At 42.4% G+C, this 19,517-nt stretch overlaps 1 protein-coding gene across 4 annotated transcripts in view; it reads left to right on the forward strand.

Annotated features, from left to right (window-relative positions):
• MACROH2A1 (macroH2A.1 histone) overlaps window positions 1–19,517 on the forward strand; it is an 85,649-nt gene that overhangs the window by 51,264 nt on the left and 14,868 nt on the right. The window contains exons 5-6 of one of the 4 annotated variants that reach the window (XM_080675703.1): window positions 10,302–10,409; window positions 15,782–15,881. In XM_080675703.1, coding sequence (XP_080531829.1) covers window positions 10,302–10,409; window positions 15,782–15,881 — 208 coding nt within the window. Of the gene's footprint in view, window positions 1–10,298; window positions 10,410–15,781; window positions 15,882–17,580; window positions 17,672–19,517 lie in introns of all 4 variants that reach the window. The other 3 variants (XM_080675705.1, XM_080675702.1, XM_080675704.1) reach the window with 3 other exon arrangements.

Raw genomic sequence — 19,517 nt, forward strand, 5'->3', positions numbered from 1 at the left:
AGTACATTGTTACTAACTATAGTCCCATGCTGACATTACATCCCTATGACTGACTGACTTGATAACTAGAAGTTTGTATCTTTTGACCTGCTTCAGCCAATTCATCTATCCCCCCTGGCAACCACCTATCTGTTCTCTGTACCTATGAGCTTAGTTTTTTGTTTGTTTTTATTTTTTTAAATATATTTTTATTGATTTCAGAAAGGAAGGAAGAGGGAGAGAGAAATAGAAACATCAATGATGAGAGAGAATCACTGATAGGCTGCCTCCTGCACGCCCCACACTGGGGATCGAGCCTGCAACCCGGGTATGTGCCCTGCCTGACGGAATCAAATCGTGACCTCCTGGTTCATAGGTCAACGCTCAACCACTGAGCCACGCCAGCCGGGCTCTTAATTTCTTAATGATTCTAGTCATAGGTTTGTCAATTTTGTTTCTTTTTAAAATACCAGGTCTTAATTTCATTGATCTTTAGTGTCTGTCATTTATTTCTCTCTGATCTTTATTTCCTTCCTTCTGCTAACTTTGGACTCTGTTCTTTTTCTAGTTCCTTGAAGTGTTGTAAAGTTTAGTTATTTGAGATTTTTCTTGGTTTTTGATGTAGGAATTTGTCATTAAAAGTTCCCTCTTAGAACTGCTTTCACATCTTATAAGTTTTAGCATGTTGTATTTCCATTTTAATTTTTCTCAAGGTATTATTTATTTTCCCTTTTGATTTATTCTTTGACCCATTGGTTTACCAGCATGCTATTTAATCTCCACATATTTTTTTTAATTTCCCAGTATTCTTCTTATAATTAATTACTAGTTTCATACCATTGTGGTCAGAAAGAATCTTGATATGATTTCAGTCTCTTAAATTTATTAAGACTTGTTTGGTGGCCTAACATATGGTCAGTCCTGGATAATGTTTCATGTGTATTTGAGAGGAATGTGTATTCTGTTGCTTTTAGATGGAATGTGTTTTGTACATATCTGTTAATTCTCTCTGGCATAACGTGTTGTTTAAGGTTGATGTTTCTTAATCCTAATTAATTTTCTGTCTGGATGATCTATCCATCGATGAAAGTGGGTGTTAATGTCTCCTGTTATTATATTACTTTCTATTTAGATTACTTCCCTTTAGATTTGTTAATATTTGCTTTATATATTGATGTGTTCCTGTATTGGCTGCATAAATATTTGCAAATATTATATCTTCTTGTTGGATCAACCCCTTTGTCATCATGTAATGCCCTTGATTGTCTGTTATTGCAATCTTTGTGTTTTGGTTTCCATTTGCCTGGAAAATCTTTTTCTATCCCTTCACTTTCAACCTGTCTGTGTCCATGAATCTCAAGGGAGTCTCATGTAGATGGGTCTTGTATTTTTATTCATTCAGGCACTCTCTCTCTTTTGTTTGGAGAATTTAATTCATTTACATTAAAAGTAGTTATTGATAGGTATGTACTCATTGCCATTTTGTTGTTGTTTTTTTGGCTTTTTGTAGTTCCTTTGTTCCTTTCTTATTCTCTTGCTCTCTTTGTGATCTGGTATTTTAGTGGTATGATTAGATACCTTTATCTTTCTCCTTCCAGTATCTACTATGGCTTTTGCTTTATAAGTGATTAATCCACTACTTTTACTATATATTTACCTTTACCAGTGAGATTTATGCTTATCTTTTTGTGTTACTGATTAATGTTAACATGTAAAAAACAACATTCAAACCTATAAAAAATTTTTGTGAGTTTATCTCAACAGATTGGGATAGTGCTCCAGAGAATGGTGGTTTCTCATCTATTTTTATACATTGCAATGAAAGGAAGGGACGTAGGTGGGTTATATGAAATCTATGGGTGATAGATTAGAGAGGCAGGAGAAAGCAAAGCGGGGAAACCCCTGGGATTGGCTAAAAAGTAAAATGATAGACACATACTTAGGTTAGTGCAGGAACAATTAACATGATAACAATGAATTTGTGGTGTCTGTCCCGGCACCAAGGGGTCCGGAAAAAGGGAAGTTACAAATTACCCAGACATTTCAAGGGTATGTTATTATAGATGCAAAAAGACAGATATACTCAGTTAAGGTAAAGGTTGACCTTGTCAGTGAAGATACCGGCCTAGGATATAACTATCCACCATGCTTTTAGTTAAAGTTTAATTTCAGACCATCCTTTGTGGTTACTTTAGGTCTCTGAGTTTGCAAGACTGCCATGCAGGTCTTCCCTGAGCTTATCAGGTTAGCCTATGGCCCCTTTCTCCACATTAGCGCCCTTTCTTTTCAGCTTAATGAAGTCCCATTAACATTTCTTGTAAGGCTGATTTAGTGGTGAACTCCTTCATGTCCCCTTCAGTTTTGAAGGACAGCTTTGTTTGGGTGGTAGAATATTCATGGTCAGAAGTGTTTTGTTTTTTATTTTTTACTTTCAGCACTTTTATTTTTTACTTTCAGCACATGCCACTCTCTTCAGGCCTGCTGTTTCTGCTTAAAAACCTGCTTATACTCTTATAGGGATTCCCTCATATATAAAAAGTTGCTTTTCTCTTGTTGTTTTTAAGATTCTTTCCTTGTATTTCACTTTTCCTATCTTAACTATAATGTGTGTCTGTGTGGATTTGTTTGGCTTGATCTTATTTGCAATTCTCTGGGCTTCCTGGCAGGATTTTCTTCTTTTTTATGGCACACACACACACACACACACACACACACACACACACATACATACTGGAGTGGGCAAAAGTAGGGTTTTTCCCTTGCCATTGTGACATTTCTTTTAAGATAATAAAGCAACTGTAATAATCATAACCTGCATGTCTTTCAGTATGAACAGTTGTAAACCTACTTTTGCCTATTCCTGTATATACTGCTGAAAATCATCAGTATTATCACAGATTAAGCCTTATAATCTGCCTGCATAGACAGCTGCTGACTTCTCTCAGGACACATGGAAGCTCTCAGGCTCTCCTCCTCCCATAAAACCAACTCTAATGCCCAGACCTGAAATTCTGTTAGTTAGGGCTTTTCACCTCTTAAAATCCAAGTGTCCTTGGGCAGAAGTGCTAAATCCTTATCTACCTATCAAGTGCATCCCTCTCTCAGTGTTTGCTGAGCACTTTCTGTATGTCTGGTATTCACTTGATAGAAGAAGTGAATACCAGTGATTTTCAAACGTTTTGGTTGCATACCTCCTTAAATAGTTTTGAAAATCATTGTATCACACACATTCAAAATTGACAGCTAGCCCTGACTGGTTTGGCTCAGTGGATAGAGCATCGGCCTGCGGACTGAAGGGTCCCATGTTCAATTCGGTCACGGGCATGTACCTTGGTTGCGGGCACATCCCCAGTAGGAAGGGTGCAGGAGGCAGCGGATAGATGTTTCTCTCTCATCGATGTTTCCAACTCTCTATCCCTCTCCTTTCCTCTCTGTAAAAAATCAATAAAATGTATTTTAAAAAAATTGACAGCTAAACTTTTAATAATAAATATCTGCAAAGGGTATAATTTTAGATATATAATAACATTTACATTTATAAAGAAAACTGTTTCATCACTCATTTAAGTGTATCCAAAGAAAGCTAAATAGCTGTGATGGTTTGAGCTACCATCATTTTAAAAAATACACAAACAGGCTTTTTTTTTACATTTGGAAATTTGACCCTACTTTTCTCCTTAAACCATTATTTCCCTTTCATTTCCCCACAAATTTTATCCTAATGTTACACATTTTAATGCTTCTAGTATTTTATTGATCTTCACAACAATAATAATGTACATACATTTAAATTTATTTTGAAAACATTTCATAGAAATACTACATGTTATGGATTTTATAGGCTTGGATAATTATCACATCTATAATAATAAAAGCGTGATATGCTAATTAGACTGGACATCCTTTTGGATGTCCTTCCGGACCAAGCCGGCGAGGGAGGGATCCAGGCAGCTCACCGAGGCTGCGAAGGCCTACTCTTGCACAAATTTCTTGCATTGGGCCTCTAGTTTATTAATAATACACAATTGATCAAAATGACAGATATGTCACAAATTTTAGTAACTTAAGGAAAAAGTAAAATTTTCTTGGAACTGCATGGGATAGATGGAGATAGTTTTTCAATTAACTCAAGTATTCTAAGATGAATGTTACTTATTGCTAAAATGAGATGATTTAGCATCCTATATTTTTATATTTAGAGGTATAAGTGCCTGGAAAAGCTTGTTCACAAAAATAATTAAATAGGAATGGAAAAGATTTTGTAATAGCAACACCACTCAGTCCTCTGAACTCTTTCTGAGTTATATGCCAACAATCACATAGTAATCTGTCATCAATTTGTTTTAATAAATGTTTTATTTTAGAGTCGTTTTAAATTACAAAAAAAGTTACAAAGACTGTACAGAGAGTTTCTAAATGTCTCTCACCCAATTTCCTTGCTAACATCTTACATAACCCTGGCACATTAGTCACAACTAAGAAACTAGCATTGGTCCATTACTATTAACTCCATCAATCTGTTTTTTAATGATCTATCAGCTGTTAACTCAATTTGATATTTCTTCTGTTTTGTTGAAAGCACAGAATTAGAAACATATGACATGCAAAAGGATTTGTCATCCAGCCTTTCCCTTTCTTGTTTCCTTGGAAGTGTATAAAAAAAGCTTTACCAAAACTTACATGTAATTGTTGATTATACCTGTTTCTCTTTTACGTATCAAATCTGATATTCTTGAAGTATTAGGAAAACCAAAATAGTAATAACTTTAATATATCCGTTACCATATTTCTTGATAAAATGCTTTCTGTCTTATCATTTATATTACAACTTTGGAGCTTCAGATTTATCTCATTTAACTTACGGAAAATATTCCAGGTTAGCCACATAACCTACATGCCAAAGCCGTCCTTATTGTTAAGAGTTCAGTAAAATTAGTCCTAGATGGTTTTCTCAATGGTTAGAGAGTCGGTCCATGGACTGAAGGGTTGCAGGTTTGATTCCAGTCAAGGGCACATGCCTCATTTGCAGGCTTAATCCCTGCCCCGCTCTCACATTGATGTTTCTGTCTCCCCCACTCCCTTACACTCGCTCTAAAAAACAATGGAAGATATATCCTCTGGTGAGGATTACAAAAAAAAAAAAAAAAAAAAATCAGCAAAATGAAACCTATTTTTAAAAAATATATTTTTACTAGAAGCCCGGTGCACAAATTCATGCACGGTTGGAGTCCCTCAGCCTGGCTGGCGGTTGGGACCAATGGGGAGGCCACCCCCCTCCCCCGCATTGGGGTGATTTGGGGGGCCAGCCGGCCAAGGGGAGGGACCACGGGAGGTTGGCCCCAGCAGCAAGCTAACCAATGACCAATTCCTCAAGGAATCAGGCTCATTCCTCCCTGCTGTCTGGGTCCGGGGTATGGTTGAACCAGATTTGGGGCTGTTAGGGCCCCAGCAGCAAGCTAACCAATGGCCGATTCTGCAAGGAATTGGGCTCCCTTCTTCCTCCTGTATGGGTCCAGGGTGCGGGTGAACCAGATTCGGGGTTGTCAGGGCCCCAGCAGCAAAGTCTGGGTCTGTGTGCATCATAGCTACCGCCGGTCATCCGGTCATTCCAGTCATTCAGTCTTAACCATCGCTTAGGCTTTTATATATATAGATTGACTTCAGAGAGAAAGGGAGAGGGGGAGAGAGAGAGAGAAACATCAATGGTGAGAGAATCATTGATTGGCTGTCTCCTGCATGCCCCACACTGAGGACTGAGCCTGCAACCAGGGCATGTGCCCTGACTGGGAATCTAACTGTGACTTCCTGGTTCATAGGTCGACACTCAACCACTGAGCCACTCCGACCAGGTAAACATATTTTTTAATGTAAACAAAAACATTAACGTGTTAATGAATTTGAATACTAAATGGGCAAATGGATAGGGTATAGGTCTTACACTGAGTTTACTGTCCAGACTCATCCTGCAGGAAGGCATGGCCATCTGTAATATTTCTTTACCCCTACATTTTTTTAACGTTTTTTTTCAATTACAGTTGACGTACAATATTACATTAGTTTCAGGTGTACAATATAGTGATTAGACATTTATATAACTTATGAAATGATCACCCCAATAAGTCTAGGAGCTATCTAACACTATACAGTTATTACAATACTAGAGGCCCAGTGCACGAAATTCGTGCACAGAGGGGGTGTGTCTCTCAGCCCAGCCTGCACCCTTTCCAATCTGGGACCCTTCGAGGGATGTCCAACTGCCCGTTTAGGCCTGATCCAGGTAGGATTGGGCCTAAACGGGCAGTCGGACATCCCTCTCACAATCCAGGACTGTTGGCTCCCAACTGCTCGCCTGCCTGCCTTCCTGATTGCCCCTAACCGCTTCTGCCTGCCAGTCTGATCACCCCCTAACCACTCCCCTGCCAGCCTGTTTGCCCCTAACTGCCCTCCCCTGCAGGCCTGGTCACCTCTAACTACTCTCCCCTGCAGGCCTGGTCACCCCTAACTGCCCTCCCCTACAGACCTGGTCCCCCCCCATCTGCTCTCCCCTGCAGGCCTGGGTCCCCCAAAACTGCCCTTCCCTGCAGGCCCAGTCGCCCCCAACTTCCCTCCTCTGCCGGCCTGGTCACCCCTAACTGCCCTCCCCTGCAGGCTTGATCGCCCCCAACTGCCGTCCCTTGTAGGCCTGGTCCCTCCCAATGGCCCTCCCTTGCTGGCCATCTTGTAGCGGCCATCTTGTGTCCACATGGGGGCAGCCATATTGTGTGTTGGAGTGATGGTCAATTTGCATATTTTCCTTTTATTAGATAGGATTAGATAGGATAGAGGCCTGGTGCACAGGTGGGGGCCAGCTGGTTTGCCCTGAAGGGTTTCCCGGATCAGGGTGGGGGTTCCTTTGGGGCATGGGGCAGCCTGGGTGAGGGGCCTGTGGTGGTTTGCAGGCCAGCCACGCCCCCCAGCGATCCAAGCAGAGGCCCTGGTATCTGGGATTTATTTATCTTCTATAATTGAAACTTTGTAGCCTTGAGCGGAGGCCTGGGCCCATCAGGGCAGGCGGAAAGCTTGGCTTCCTCCATTACCGGGGGCAACCCAAGCCTCCTGCTCTCTCCGTGGCTGCAGCCATCTTGGTTGGGTTAATTTGCATACTCGCTCCTGATTGGCTGGTGGGCGTGGCTTGTGGGTGTGGTGGAGGTACAGTCAATTTGCATATTACTCTTTTATTAGATAGGATCACTTACTATATTACCAATCGATGTCAATAGAGTACTAAAGTCCCCTACTATGACTGTATTACTATCAGTCTCTTCCTTTATGTTTATTCATATTTGCTTTAAATAATAGGTGCTCCTAGGTTGAGTGCATAGATGTTTATGAGAGTTATGTCCACTTTTTGGGTTGATCTCTTCATCATTATGAAATGCCCTTTGTCTCTTGTTATAGCCCTTGTTTTGTCTGATAGAAGTATTGCTACCCCAGCTTCTTTTAAATTTGCATTTGCATGAAATACCTTTTTTCATCTCTTTATTTTCAGTGTGTGTGTGTGCATCTTTTGATCTGAAGTGGGTCTCTTGTAGCCAGCATATGCATGGTTCTTGTCTTTTTATCCATTTAGTCATCTTATGTCTTTTGATGTCCATTGATATTTAAAGTAATTATTGATAGGTATGTAGTTCTTGCCATTTTGTTTTTAAAAAACAATTTTTAAAAATTGTTTTTGTAGTTTTTCTCTTCCTTTCTTACTCTCTTGCTGTCTTATGTTGTATGTTAATGAATTTCTTTAGTGTGTGTGGATTCCTATCTCTATATTTTTACATCTCTTGTGGATTTTTGGTTTGTGGTTACTATGTGCTTCCTATATAAAACGTTATGTTTACAACAGTTTTAAATTGTTGGTTGCTTAAATTTAAACATGATCTATAAGCACCAGATATTTACCCCCTTCATGTTTATGTTTCTGTCTTTATTTTTTACTTCATGTTTATGTGTGTGTGTGTATGTCTATCACTTAATTTATTGTTGTAATTACACATGATCTTCTTACTTTTGCCTTTTAACCTTTGTACTAGCTTTATAGTTGGTTGATCCACTGCTTTTATTATGTGTTTGCCTTTGTGAAAATTTTTCTTTCCTATATTTTCTTACTCATATTTTCGATCTTTTAAATGAAGTCCCTTTAACATTTCTTATAATAATCATTTCATGGTGATGAACTTTTAGTTTTTTCTTGTCTGGGAAACTCTACTCTCTCAATTCTAAATGATAGCCTTGTTGGATAGAGTGATCTTGATTGTAGGTCCTTGCTTTTCATCACTTTGTATAATTCATTCCAATCCTTCTGGCCTGCAAAATTTCTGTTGAGAAATGAGGTAACAGTCTTATGGGAGATGCCTGTATGTCACTGGTTTTCTCTTGCTGCTTTTAAGATTTTCTCTTTGTCTTTAACCTTTGACATTTTAATTATGATGTGTCTTGGTGTGGGGTTCACCTTGTTTGGGACTCTCTGCACTTCCTGGCTTTATATGTCTGTTTCCTTCACCAGGTTAGGGAAGTTTTCAGTCATTATTTTTTCACATAGGTTTTTCACTTTCTTGTTTGCTTTCTTTTCTCTCGGGTACTCCTGTGATGCAAATGTTGGTATGCTTGATGTTGTCAAGAGGTCCCTTAAAATATCCTTATTATATTTTATTCTTTTTACTGTTCTAATTGGGAGTGTTCTACCTTGTCTTCCAGATTGCTGATTTGATCCTCTGCTTCATCTAATCTGCTTGTTAAGTCAATCTAATGAAGTCTTCATTTCAGTTATGATATTCCTCATTTCTAACTGGTTCTTCTTTTACAGTTTCTATCTCTTTATATAAGTTTTCACTGAGTTAACCTATTTTTCTCCTAAGTTCTTTAAACATCCTTATAACCAGTATTTTGAACTCTGTATCTGATAGATTGTTTGCCTCCGTTTCATTTAGCTCTTTTTCTGTAGCTTTTGCCTGTTCTTTCATTTGGGACATATTACTTTGTCTTCTCACATTGTCTTCCTTCTCATTTGTGTCTATGTATTAAGTAGATCTGCTGTATCTCCCAGTCTTGGCAGAGTGGCCTTACGTAGTAGCTGTCCTGTGGGGCCCAGTGGCACTGTCTCCCTGGTCATGTGAGCCAGGTGTCCTTATGTGGGTTTTTTGTACCCTCCTGTTGTAGTTGAGCCTTGATTGCTGTTGGCACATCAGTGGGTTGGATTGACCCTTAATCTGACAGACTGTGAGGACTGAAGGTGACTACAGCAGAGAAGTTCTACTTTTTTTATTTGCTCCCACTGGACCCTCCCTTGGGAGTGATATACTTTTTGATAATAATTAGGGGAAGGGAAAAGGTTTAGTGTCTAAACAAAAATTGCCATTGTTTCCACTGTCCTCACTCTATAATATATCTGAATGCAAAAGGTCAACTGACTCAAAATATCTATTTTTTAAAATACAATCCTGTCCTTAGCCAAAATATATAAAAGACTTGGAAAGACACGCATTCCTCCTCCAGGGGTGTGCCATGCTAATATTGAGTCTGGGAAGTGGGAGAAGGGTGGTTGTGCAAGGAGACCCAGCATGAAACCTTGACCACAGGCATAGATCTCTCTTAGGCATAGACCTCTCTTTTGGGAAAAGTGCATTAGAAAATTGAGGATCTGGAAATGGATTTAAATCTCTCCATGTAACATACACATTGAAAGGCTCTTGGGAACCCCAGAGTACACATATTTCAGATTGAATGATGCTGAGCTTGCCAAGATCATACACACTATAGGGGGTTGGAGTGGCATCTCCAGGGTTCACCAGTACACACCATATGGATCCTCTCCAGGGCTGGTTTTAATGAAGGAGAGTTGGAGAGTCTTACCTCCTGGGCTGGGGAGTGTTGGAAGATTATGGTCCTTGGTCTGCTTTTTGGCGCTTTGAGAATTAATGACCTAGAACAATTTGTTTTGCCCCTAATATTTAAATAATGTACAGACATCTAGAAAGTGAAGACCCTCAAGAGACATTTACTTGGTCTAAATATATGAAAATGGTTCTGTTCTAAATTATCACAGTAAAGTTTTGCCTTTGAATAGCTAATTTTGAGTATAAAGTGCTGAAAATACAATTTAACCTTTTCTTGTACTTCAAAATAAGCCTGTGGCCCCCATTTTGAGAAAAGCTGAGATGTGCTGGGGGTTAGGTTCCTGTTTTAAGTATTATGGGCAAGGCCTGTGAGCTGCCTTTTTGTTAGAAAAGCCCACATTTTTGCCATCTTTGCCTGTGCAGGCCACATACTGACTCTTCTATTTGTATAAGAAGAAGCAGGGAGAAGTCAGCAAGGCAGCCAGTGCCGACAGCACGACCGAAGGCACTCCCGCTGACGGCTTCACAGTTCTCTCCACCAAGAGCCTCTTCCTTGGCCAGAAGGTAGGCAAACGTGTGGCCTTGGTCTGCTCTCAGGCCCTGGGAAAGCGGGGTACAGGCCACCTCCACCGGAAGGAAGGCCTGGGGATTCCCAGAGGCCATTCCTGGTTTCGTGGGTGTGGGTGGAGAGAGTGGAGTGGAGATGGTGGGTCTTTCAGAGTGGACTCTAGGAGGACATGGTGGGAGTGCTGGGAGGAGACTGGCAGGCAGGAAGAGGAGGTGGTGGTAAAGACAAGGGAAAGGCTTCTGTGGGGGTGGTCAGAACCTGGTTAGTCTTCAGAAGGAGCTGCTTATGTGGGATAACCTGGTCCTCATATAGCTCTGGCCAGAAAAACAGTCAGAACTTAAAACTGGGTCTTGGAAGTATGTAAGGGGGGCACGGAGCCACCTGACGACTCCTCGAGCCAATTGTTTGCTTTTGTTAACAATGGGCAATATATTTTCAGCCGCCCCAGTGATGCAACTTTGCCAGGATGCCATGGTTTTGTAAAAAATGATTCACTTTTGTTGAACATAAAAATGATGCATAGGCTTTTAAGACCTGAGAATGAGAGTTAATTAATCTTTCTCTATTAACACTAAAAAAAGGGGGTGGATAGAGAGGGAATTAAATTTTTCTTAATTTTTTAACTCATACATTTTAAGAAGCTAAAAGCACAAATTTGGCCTTTTGTGTAAATTGGTGTAGTTTGAATGTGGTTAACAACTTGGTTCTGAAGCTGCATCATTTTTAAAACCTCACTGTCGATTTTCTTTTGCATCTCAGTGACACAGTCCTCCTGCTCACGTCATTCATTGCAAGTGCTCCTTCCCTTCCCCCTTCCTGTCACTCAGTGCACTCAGGCTCTCATGGTGCAGTTCCTGTGGTGGACTCTGTGTTCCAGCAAATAACCATTTCAGCTTACATTCTATAACCATTGTCTATATTTTGTATGCATTTTTCAAAGGAAAAAATAAGCAGCACTAGTTGTCATCTTAAGGTCTGGGGCTTTGAAAGTTTTTGTTTAAAATATTTTTTATGTATTTAAAAATTTTCAACTCAGTAGTGAAGGCAACCACCTGGGTCTTCATGCACACCCTTGAACACTTTTGGGTAATATATTGAAAGTTAATGTGACCTGTCATCCAAATTGCATAGGTTTGAATGAAAGTGTGAAAACCCCTGTAAGTAGGACCAGCTCATGTGTGCTTCAGTTCCCTTATGCAGACAATTAGCCAGGACTTGGAAACCTGTTAAGCAGGTAGGATAGTTCAGCCCCTGGAGTCACCCTCTCCCTCACTCCTTCCCCTACCCACCCAACTCTTGGGTGCCCTGACCCTGGCATCTCCCTTTCTAGTGTTGTTTTTTTTTTTTGCCCCCCATCTTTATCTTCCCTATACCATCTTCCATGTCCCCCCATCCTCTCCCCCACTGCAATCACTGTCCTGTTGTCCAGATCCATGAGTTCTTTTTTTTTTCATCAATCCCTCCTTCCTACCCACCCCAACCCCTCCACCAGAGCTGTCTGCCTGTTCTCTATGAGTCTCTATTTTGCTTATTAGTTCAGTTTGTTCATTAAAATCCACACATGAGTGAAATCATATGGTATTTGTCTTTCTCTGACTGGCTTATTTCACTTTAATGTTCTCCAGGTCCATCCATGCTGTCACAAAGGGCAAAATTTTTCTTCCTTTTTACGTCTGAGTAGTATTCTGTTGTGTAAATGTACCATAGCTATTTTATCCACTCATCTAGTGATGGGCACTTGGGCTGCTAGCTCCTGTTGACTACCCCAGAGCCAACCTCAGATCAGAACTCGTCACACCCTTTGCTGGATGATTGCAAATATTTCCAAAATTGCAGCACTCAGCCCTACAAATGGAGATGCCTTTCTTGGTCTGGGGATCTGGATCTTGTCTGGGCTCTGCTGCATGTGAACCCTGTAAGGGAGGCAGCAAGGGCTATAGACACCTTGCTGGCTCCTCTGTGACCGAGCAGTGCCACCTTCTCCTCCATTTGGGCACACCTGGTCTCAGGCCTCAGGACCAGGAGCCACAGGCACAAAAGTACCAGAAATCCAGCTAATACTGACTACACCCCACTCAGGGTCAGAGAGGGGGAGTCCAAAAGCTATAAAGTATTGATACTCTAATCATTTATAGACATGTCATCTGATGTTATGACATAGAGGAAAATTGAAGAAGTAGGTTTGACAAATGGAACTAATTTGCCTGTTTGATATCTTGACCTTTGGAGGGAGACTCTGAAAGGAAGGTTGAGCTGGAACTCAGTGTAGAATGGTCAGCTGTAGGAGAAGGGGCTGAGTGCAGGACCAGATGGACCACCAACTTCTTTCTCATAGTACGTAGTTACGTGTTAGTGGTGAAAACAAAACCATGAGACTGCCCTTTGTGTTAAATGTGCTTAATAACTCAAGACTCCCACATCCAGGACGAGGGACCCCCTACTCCATCACTGCAGATGCCCTTTAGCAGAGTAAACTGTCCCCTCCAAACATGGCATCACAGAATAAAGTGGCACTTCAAGTCAGCATGGGCACCAGTGTTGGAAGCTAGTGAGCTAGCAGCTCTTCCTGGCACCCTGTGGCCCTCCCTGTAGCAGGAGATGGACAGTTTATAGTTCGGAGCACTATTTTGAAGTAGTACTTTTGGCCCATTATTGGCTATTACTGCCAGGTGAAAGTCATGGCGTATAGTGCAATAGAGGCAAGAGTCACAAAACTGACATGAATTTTTACACAAAGCACAAGAGCATTTTATACAAAAGCATGTTAAAATGTTATTAAAGATATTAATTTTGACTTGGATTTTAGGAAATGTGTCAAAAAGCATACTTGAGAATGATGACTATATGGTACCCCATATCCTATGAGTCTTTATTTTTCCATCTGTGGCAATTAAACCAAGGCTTGAATATTGCAAGCAAGTTGGAATGGAGAAAGATGATACTGTGCTCCCTACAACTGTGTAAGGCACAGTTGCTAAGCTACTCACAGGAGAAGCTGCTGGTTTTAGGAGGCTGGGATCTAATGGTTGTTAACAAGGAATTTCACAAACTGAAGTTTCAAGAGTCATTGCTCTTATTACTCTGTGATTTTACCTACTATTCACACATTGTTGAACTGTTTTCAAAGAGAACACAGTGCTGGGAATCTGAATCAGCTAAAAGTTTTTTCTTCTGCGATTCAATGGAGATTTGCAGCCCCTTTTTAGAGATATAAAAACCTGATTTTATTTAAAAGAGAATACTCCAGTATGCATTTCTATAAATCCGGGTCAGTGGTAGTAACGATTTAGGCTTCCTGGTAGGGTCAGTGTTATCTGAAGCAGTTTGGAAGGCAGTGTAAGGGGGTATGAGTGAGTCTTCAGCCTCCCTAACTATCAGCATGGCAGCTGCCGCACTGTAGGTCACTAAGGGCAGGGGGATTCCAGGGTTTTGCTCCCCCAGAGCCAGACACCCTATTCCTGGGGCTGGAAAACTGTAAGGAGATGAGCTCTTGAAGCAGCAACGAGGAGTAAAGGGCCGTTCCCATTTCCATACTGTGGCTGATGATTGGCTTCTAAGAATCCAGAATGAGTGAAAACTGACAAATTCATGAAGAGGGGGCACTCAGCTCCTGGGCCTCCAGCAGTGCCCACATGTATCCTGATCTTTGTGTGACACATTCTAGCCTGAAACATACCAGAAGCCACCACTAACCCTGAGGCTTCTGGGGAAATTCAGGCCAGGTTGCGTGCAAGGTGGACAGCATAGTAGAGATGAAGTAGTCCTTTTATCCCATAAGCAAGGGCAGGGGTGTGAGCCACAGAGAAAACATGGTTCTCCATGAGGAATTTAGAAGCAGTTCTATGGAAGACATTGCTCTTTCCATCCTCCTTAGTTTAAGCAGACTTTGGGGACAGAAAAAGAATTGCATTTCATGTGACTAGCACAGGGAAGTAAGACCAGCCAGTTTTCTCCTTCCTTGTCCATTTTGAGGGAATGAGACACCAAAAATTGACAATTACAGTCTAGACTAAACATGTCACTCATATCTTTAACAATCACTTAGATTTCCTAAGATTGAATTTCTGATCATATCATGTTAAAAAAAAAAAAGGATTGTACTATTTCCTATAGCCAAGTAGGTTATGTCAAGCATCCTGGGCGTCTAACCGGTAGCTCCAAGCCACCAGCTCCTTCCCTATCAAAGTCAGGCCTGATGTTCCCTAAATAGTGGGCACCAAGCTCTCTTCTAGATGGCCAGGTTGGCTCTGCCTCTGCCTGCACAAAGGCTCTGGCCTGCCAGGCCCTGTGGGCTGCAGTCAGTAGGTCTGGGGCACTAACTACTCTGGGGGCTCTCAGGCATTGCTGTTTGCTTCAGCGTTAGGAATTTATGTCACTGAAGAATGAGCATCTTGAGAGAGAGACAGAGAGGGAGCGTGAGCTAGAGCTGGCTTTGCTGCAGACACCTGTACCTAAGAACAGGAAGGGGAAGAGTATAAACCGGACAGTAGTCCTGAGCCACCTAATTTAATTCCTTTTGCTGCTTTCACAGCTGAATCTAGAACTTGGGATTCCTCTCATACTGAAGGTTGCTATGAAAACAGAATAATAGTGGGGAGGGGGACATTCAGTGACTCTTTAGAAAGAGCCAGTTAGTTGGGTGCTTATAAAACTCAAGGAAAATGCTCGACTCATGGGGGCTCAGAGTAACCTCACCAGCAAGGCGAAAAACATTTAAAAGACACATTGTCTCGCTGGAGAACTGCCGTTTTCTTCCTGGGCTTCACCAGATCTTCAGCATTACACGACTAATGGACATGTCAAATTAGATGTTACTGAGCAACAAACATTCTCCTCCTTGCCACCCCTGAGCAGGGCAGGGGAGCCAGCCAGCAGTAGTCATGGTGATGGCGACAGCCTTAAAGCCCATGGCCACTTGGAGAATGGCAGAGCTACTAGGGGTTTGTCCAGACTAGCTTGGGCTTCCACACCACCCCACTGCTCAAAGAAGAAGATAGTCACATGTAGCCCCCACCCAGCAATGAGCCCTCTGATTCTGGGTCCTGACAGCTGCTTTTCTTTGGCCCACAGATCACAAGTTCTTTTCAAAGGAAGTGGATCCACCAGTCCGATATGGCTCATGCCTTCCTTTTGCCCTAAGCATCACCTAACAGGTTCTGGACCCTCAAGCTAGCTTGCTTCCTTTCAGCATCATTAGAGACATTTGAGTCTTTTGTTAGAAATGGATTTGTTTTAGCCAGTAACTCCCTGTTCCCCTTTGTGCCAGTGCCCTTGAAGTGTTCACTGCCCTTCATCTGTGTCCCAAGGCTCACTTCTCTGTGACTTCCCGGCTGTCCTGTTATTTCCCACCTCATGCTTTTCTTTTCAGCTGAACCTTATTCACAGTGAAATCAGTAATTTAGCCGGCTTTGAGGTGGAGGCCATAATCAATCCTACCAATGCTGACATTGACCTTAAAGATGACCTAGGTAATTGGGAATGGGGTTTGGCGCCGCCAGCTGTCAGATGAAAAGTTATGGAACCCAGAATTTAGGCTCTTCATCTTCTCAAACTTAAGATAGTCAAGTCAAATTCCGCAATACAAGATGAACTTTTGGTTGTAGACATTTAATGTCTACTTACTCAGAGCCATTCCAAATGGAAATGATCTGATGGTGTTTCGTTAAGTGCCATTGGCTGCTTTCTTCTCCTTGATAGTAAATATATTGCAGTCTAAATTCTCTTCCATAATGATCACACTGACTGCTGGTTACTTGGGGGGGATTTAAAAAAATGTATTTATTTTTTTTTTAGAATGGAAAAATCTCAGGTAACTACAAAATGATAGTTTCTCCATTTAAGCCTCAATTAGAAATGACACTCAAAGCTTCAAAGCACCTGAAAAGGGAGACAAGCTGCATCAGTATACAATTAAGCTGTCTTTAACCCACCCGCAAATTGGTTTTCCCCAAATTTACTGCCTATTGTCACTTGTTCAACTGTTTTTTACAACTGAAAACAGTATATGGCTGAGAGCCACCGTCATGAATTATTTGGCTAAAATATATCAGAGGGACAATATTTATTCCCAAGTGAGTTCCTACAGAGGAAGGCACTGCCCCCCCCAGCCACAGGGTCTCCCTGCTCATGAGGATAGGGGGTTCAGAGCCATCTGAGAGTGACCTGCAGGTGTCCATCTGTGGCTTCATCTTTGCATAGAGGAGCTGTCAGCTCAGGGGCCCAAAAAGGCTCCTGTCCTCTTAGCTGTGAGCCTTGCCAGGGGCAGTGGACTAGCACATGTCCACACCAGGCATCCTCTTGCCTGATGCTGACTTACATGCGTTTTGTGTGCCTTTGCCCCCACACTGGGCAGCAGATTTCCTGGCTGGGAGAGATACTTGTTCCAGAGTGCAGGCCCAACCCACACAACCTAGGTGCAATAGTGGGGCTGAGGACATGGGACTGGGACTCAAGAATGCCCTGCTTGAACTTGTTTTCCAACTGCCTTTACCAGATACCATCTCTAAAAACAACAAAGGCCCCAAGCTAGAAAAAGCAAGGATTCTATCCTATTTTATATACTAATACATATAAATAAGATTACCTTGAATAAGAGGCAGGCCTAGAAAAATATTCTTACTCATTGAAGCAGAAAAATAAAGACAGTCCTCTATGTATACCTATACTGTTTTCTCAGTTTTCAAGAAGGTAGATAAACTGATGAATGTCACAAGAATGAATATCAAACCTGGAAAGTTGACTGCTGCTGACAAAATGGAGAAACTGATTGTTTTGGTTGGCCTGATAGTCCACCACTTTTTTTTAAAAAAAAAAAACAGATGCCATATTTTAATAGCCTTTTCAGTGGGGTTCCAGTTACACAGGTTTTTGCGAAGTGAAATGGGGCATTCGTTGTTTTGTTATTTCTTTTAACTTTGAAATGATCTCATCTGTGTGTTTCTCTTTTTTTGGGACTTGTCATTCAAATGTTTAATTTCAACATGTCACATTTGATATTCCTCCTCCTCACCCCCATCCACGTGTGCGCACACTTCGTGGACTGTGCCCCCTGGGCTCCTATGTTGGAATCGACCAGGTAGGCCAGCCCTGCCATGGGGCGTTAGTGAATGTGCCTGTGCGTGGGTCTCGGTCCAACACAGTTGATATACATTTGTTTACCTGTTATAGTTGCAAGTTGTACAGGCTGACATTGCCTCGATCGACAGTGATGCTGTCGTTCACCCGACAAACAATGACTTCTACACCGGTGGTGAAGTAGGTAATGCCTAGCTGGGTGCTGCCGAGTGTGTGTGTGCATGGTCAGTCGGCCGCCGCAGACAGCTTGATCTTTGACAGCTATGCAGGGCTGCCTTCATTTCACACTTCCAGCTGTCCTGACCTTCCCAAGGTCTCCCATCCCCGGGTTGTGAACATGAAAAATACAGCTAGCTGTCAGCCAGGTGTATCTTGCAGCTCACCAATGGGCACACTTCTGGTTTAGAAACTGGTTCAGCAACCTCATTTTTTCATTTGCTTCATGAGGCACAGCTTTGATGGAGACTGGGTTCACACATGACTTCAGCTGCAAGGGCAATGCAACCAGATAGGCCAAGGTGCATCCAAGACCTCCCCTGTGCACCAGACACACAGGGAAGCTGTGCTCAGGTCTCCGTGCCCCCAAGCCCCACCTCTCTCTCTACATCAGAAGCACACTCCTTCCTGAAAATGGCCTTAAAGGCTCAAGTGCCCACTGGGGCAGTTTCAGAATACTCTCCATACTCAGGGGTTCTCAGACCTTCCAGGAACAAAAATCACCTCATTCTGATGTGTCTTGAGAAACACTCTCCTAGACCCAGAAAGCCCCTTCTCTCCCCAGCAGCTGACACAAATCATCGGTTGGTTCTGGTGCTAAATAGCTGAGAATGGGGTAAGGCAGAGAGCACTGGAGGTGCTGAGCCTGTGGCTGCCAACATGTTGCCACAGTGGGCCCTGCTTTAAGAATGTGCTGAGGCATTTATGTGATGAGGCATCGATGGCAAAAAAACAGCAGAATTGGAGCTAAGTACAGGGGCTTGAATCTTAATCTCACCATTTACTGGTTATGAGGCCTGGGCAAGTCACTTAACTCCCTGATGCCTCGGTTTCCCTATCTTAAAAATAGTGCTAAATAATGAGAATTATGTTAAATAACTAATAAGCAAAGCACCGTGTTTTGTGCCTGGCTCATGATTGGTGCTGACCTATTGGTGCTCGCTCCCGTGTGTGTGATTTTTACAGTAGATGTGCTGGTCTTGAGAGGAGCATTCTGAGTGTAGATTCAAACACCAGCTTCCAGAGAGAATGGAAGCAAAGGTGAGGTCATCCTGAAGGATGAGGCTCTCGGGATTTTCATGAGTGTCCTGGATACTGGAGGCACCGCAGTTAGTGGTCTGGTGGCCCAGCTCTGTTTCGTGTCACTAGCAAAGCCTGCTGTTCAGCCTACTCTAGCCTCGGTGATTTGGGCTAATTGCTCTCCTGGGCATTCTGAATTTTGGACATGGATGGAAAGACAAACCGGATGGAAAGTCAGGATTTGCCAAGTCTGCCAGGTCAAAATGAAACCAGACTGTAGGTAATTAAACATCCCTTTGACAAGATTTTAGAGGAGTTTAAGAGCTCCTAAGTCAGGCAGCTTAAAAGAGAGATACTTCCTTTCTTAACCAAATGAAAACTTGGTGGGAGGAAAATACTGATTTGGGGGAAAATAAATAAACCAAACAGCTGCCACCCAGGAATTTTAGTGAAATGGAAATTATGATACTTCCTGGGCCCAGGGAGAGGAGAGTTGCTGAGCTGCTGGCAGTGGAAGGCCTGTTACAGCAGGATCAGGGTCCAGGAGGGGGGGCTGGGGGGGGGGAGGAGGTAGAGTTGGAGGCTTTGAGAGGGTCACAGGCAGTCAACTGAGCCCTGTCAAGAGCCCAGTCCTTCCTGAATAATGACAGTGCCAATCTTTTCCCCCTGGCCTGCTTGTCCTCAGCCCACTGGTGTGCACAGAGTAAACATATGATAGCTTCAGGGACATGTAAGTAACTTGGGCTCAAGAGCTTGCCCAAGGTCACATCACTCACTCACACTGTCACAGCTGG

This window comes from Plecotus auritus (genome assembly GCF_963455305.1).
Source record: "Plecotus auritus genome assembly, chromosome: 6".
NCBI classification, from domain to species: Eukaryota; Metazoa; Chordata; class Mammalia; order Chiroptera; family Vespertilionidae; genus Plecotus; species Plecotus auritus.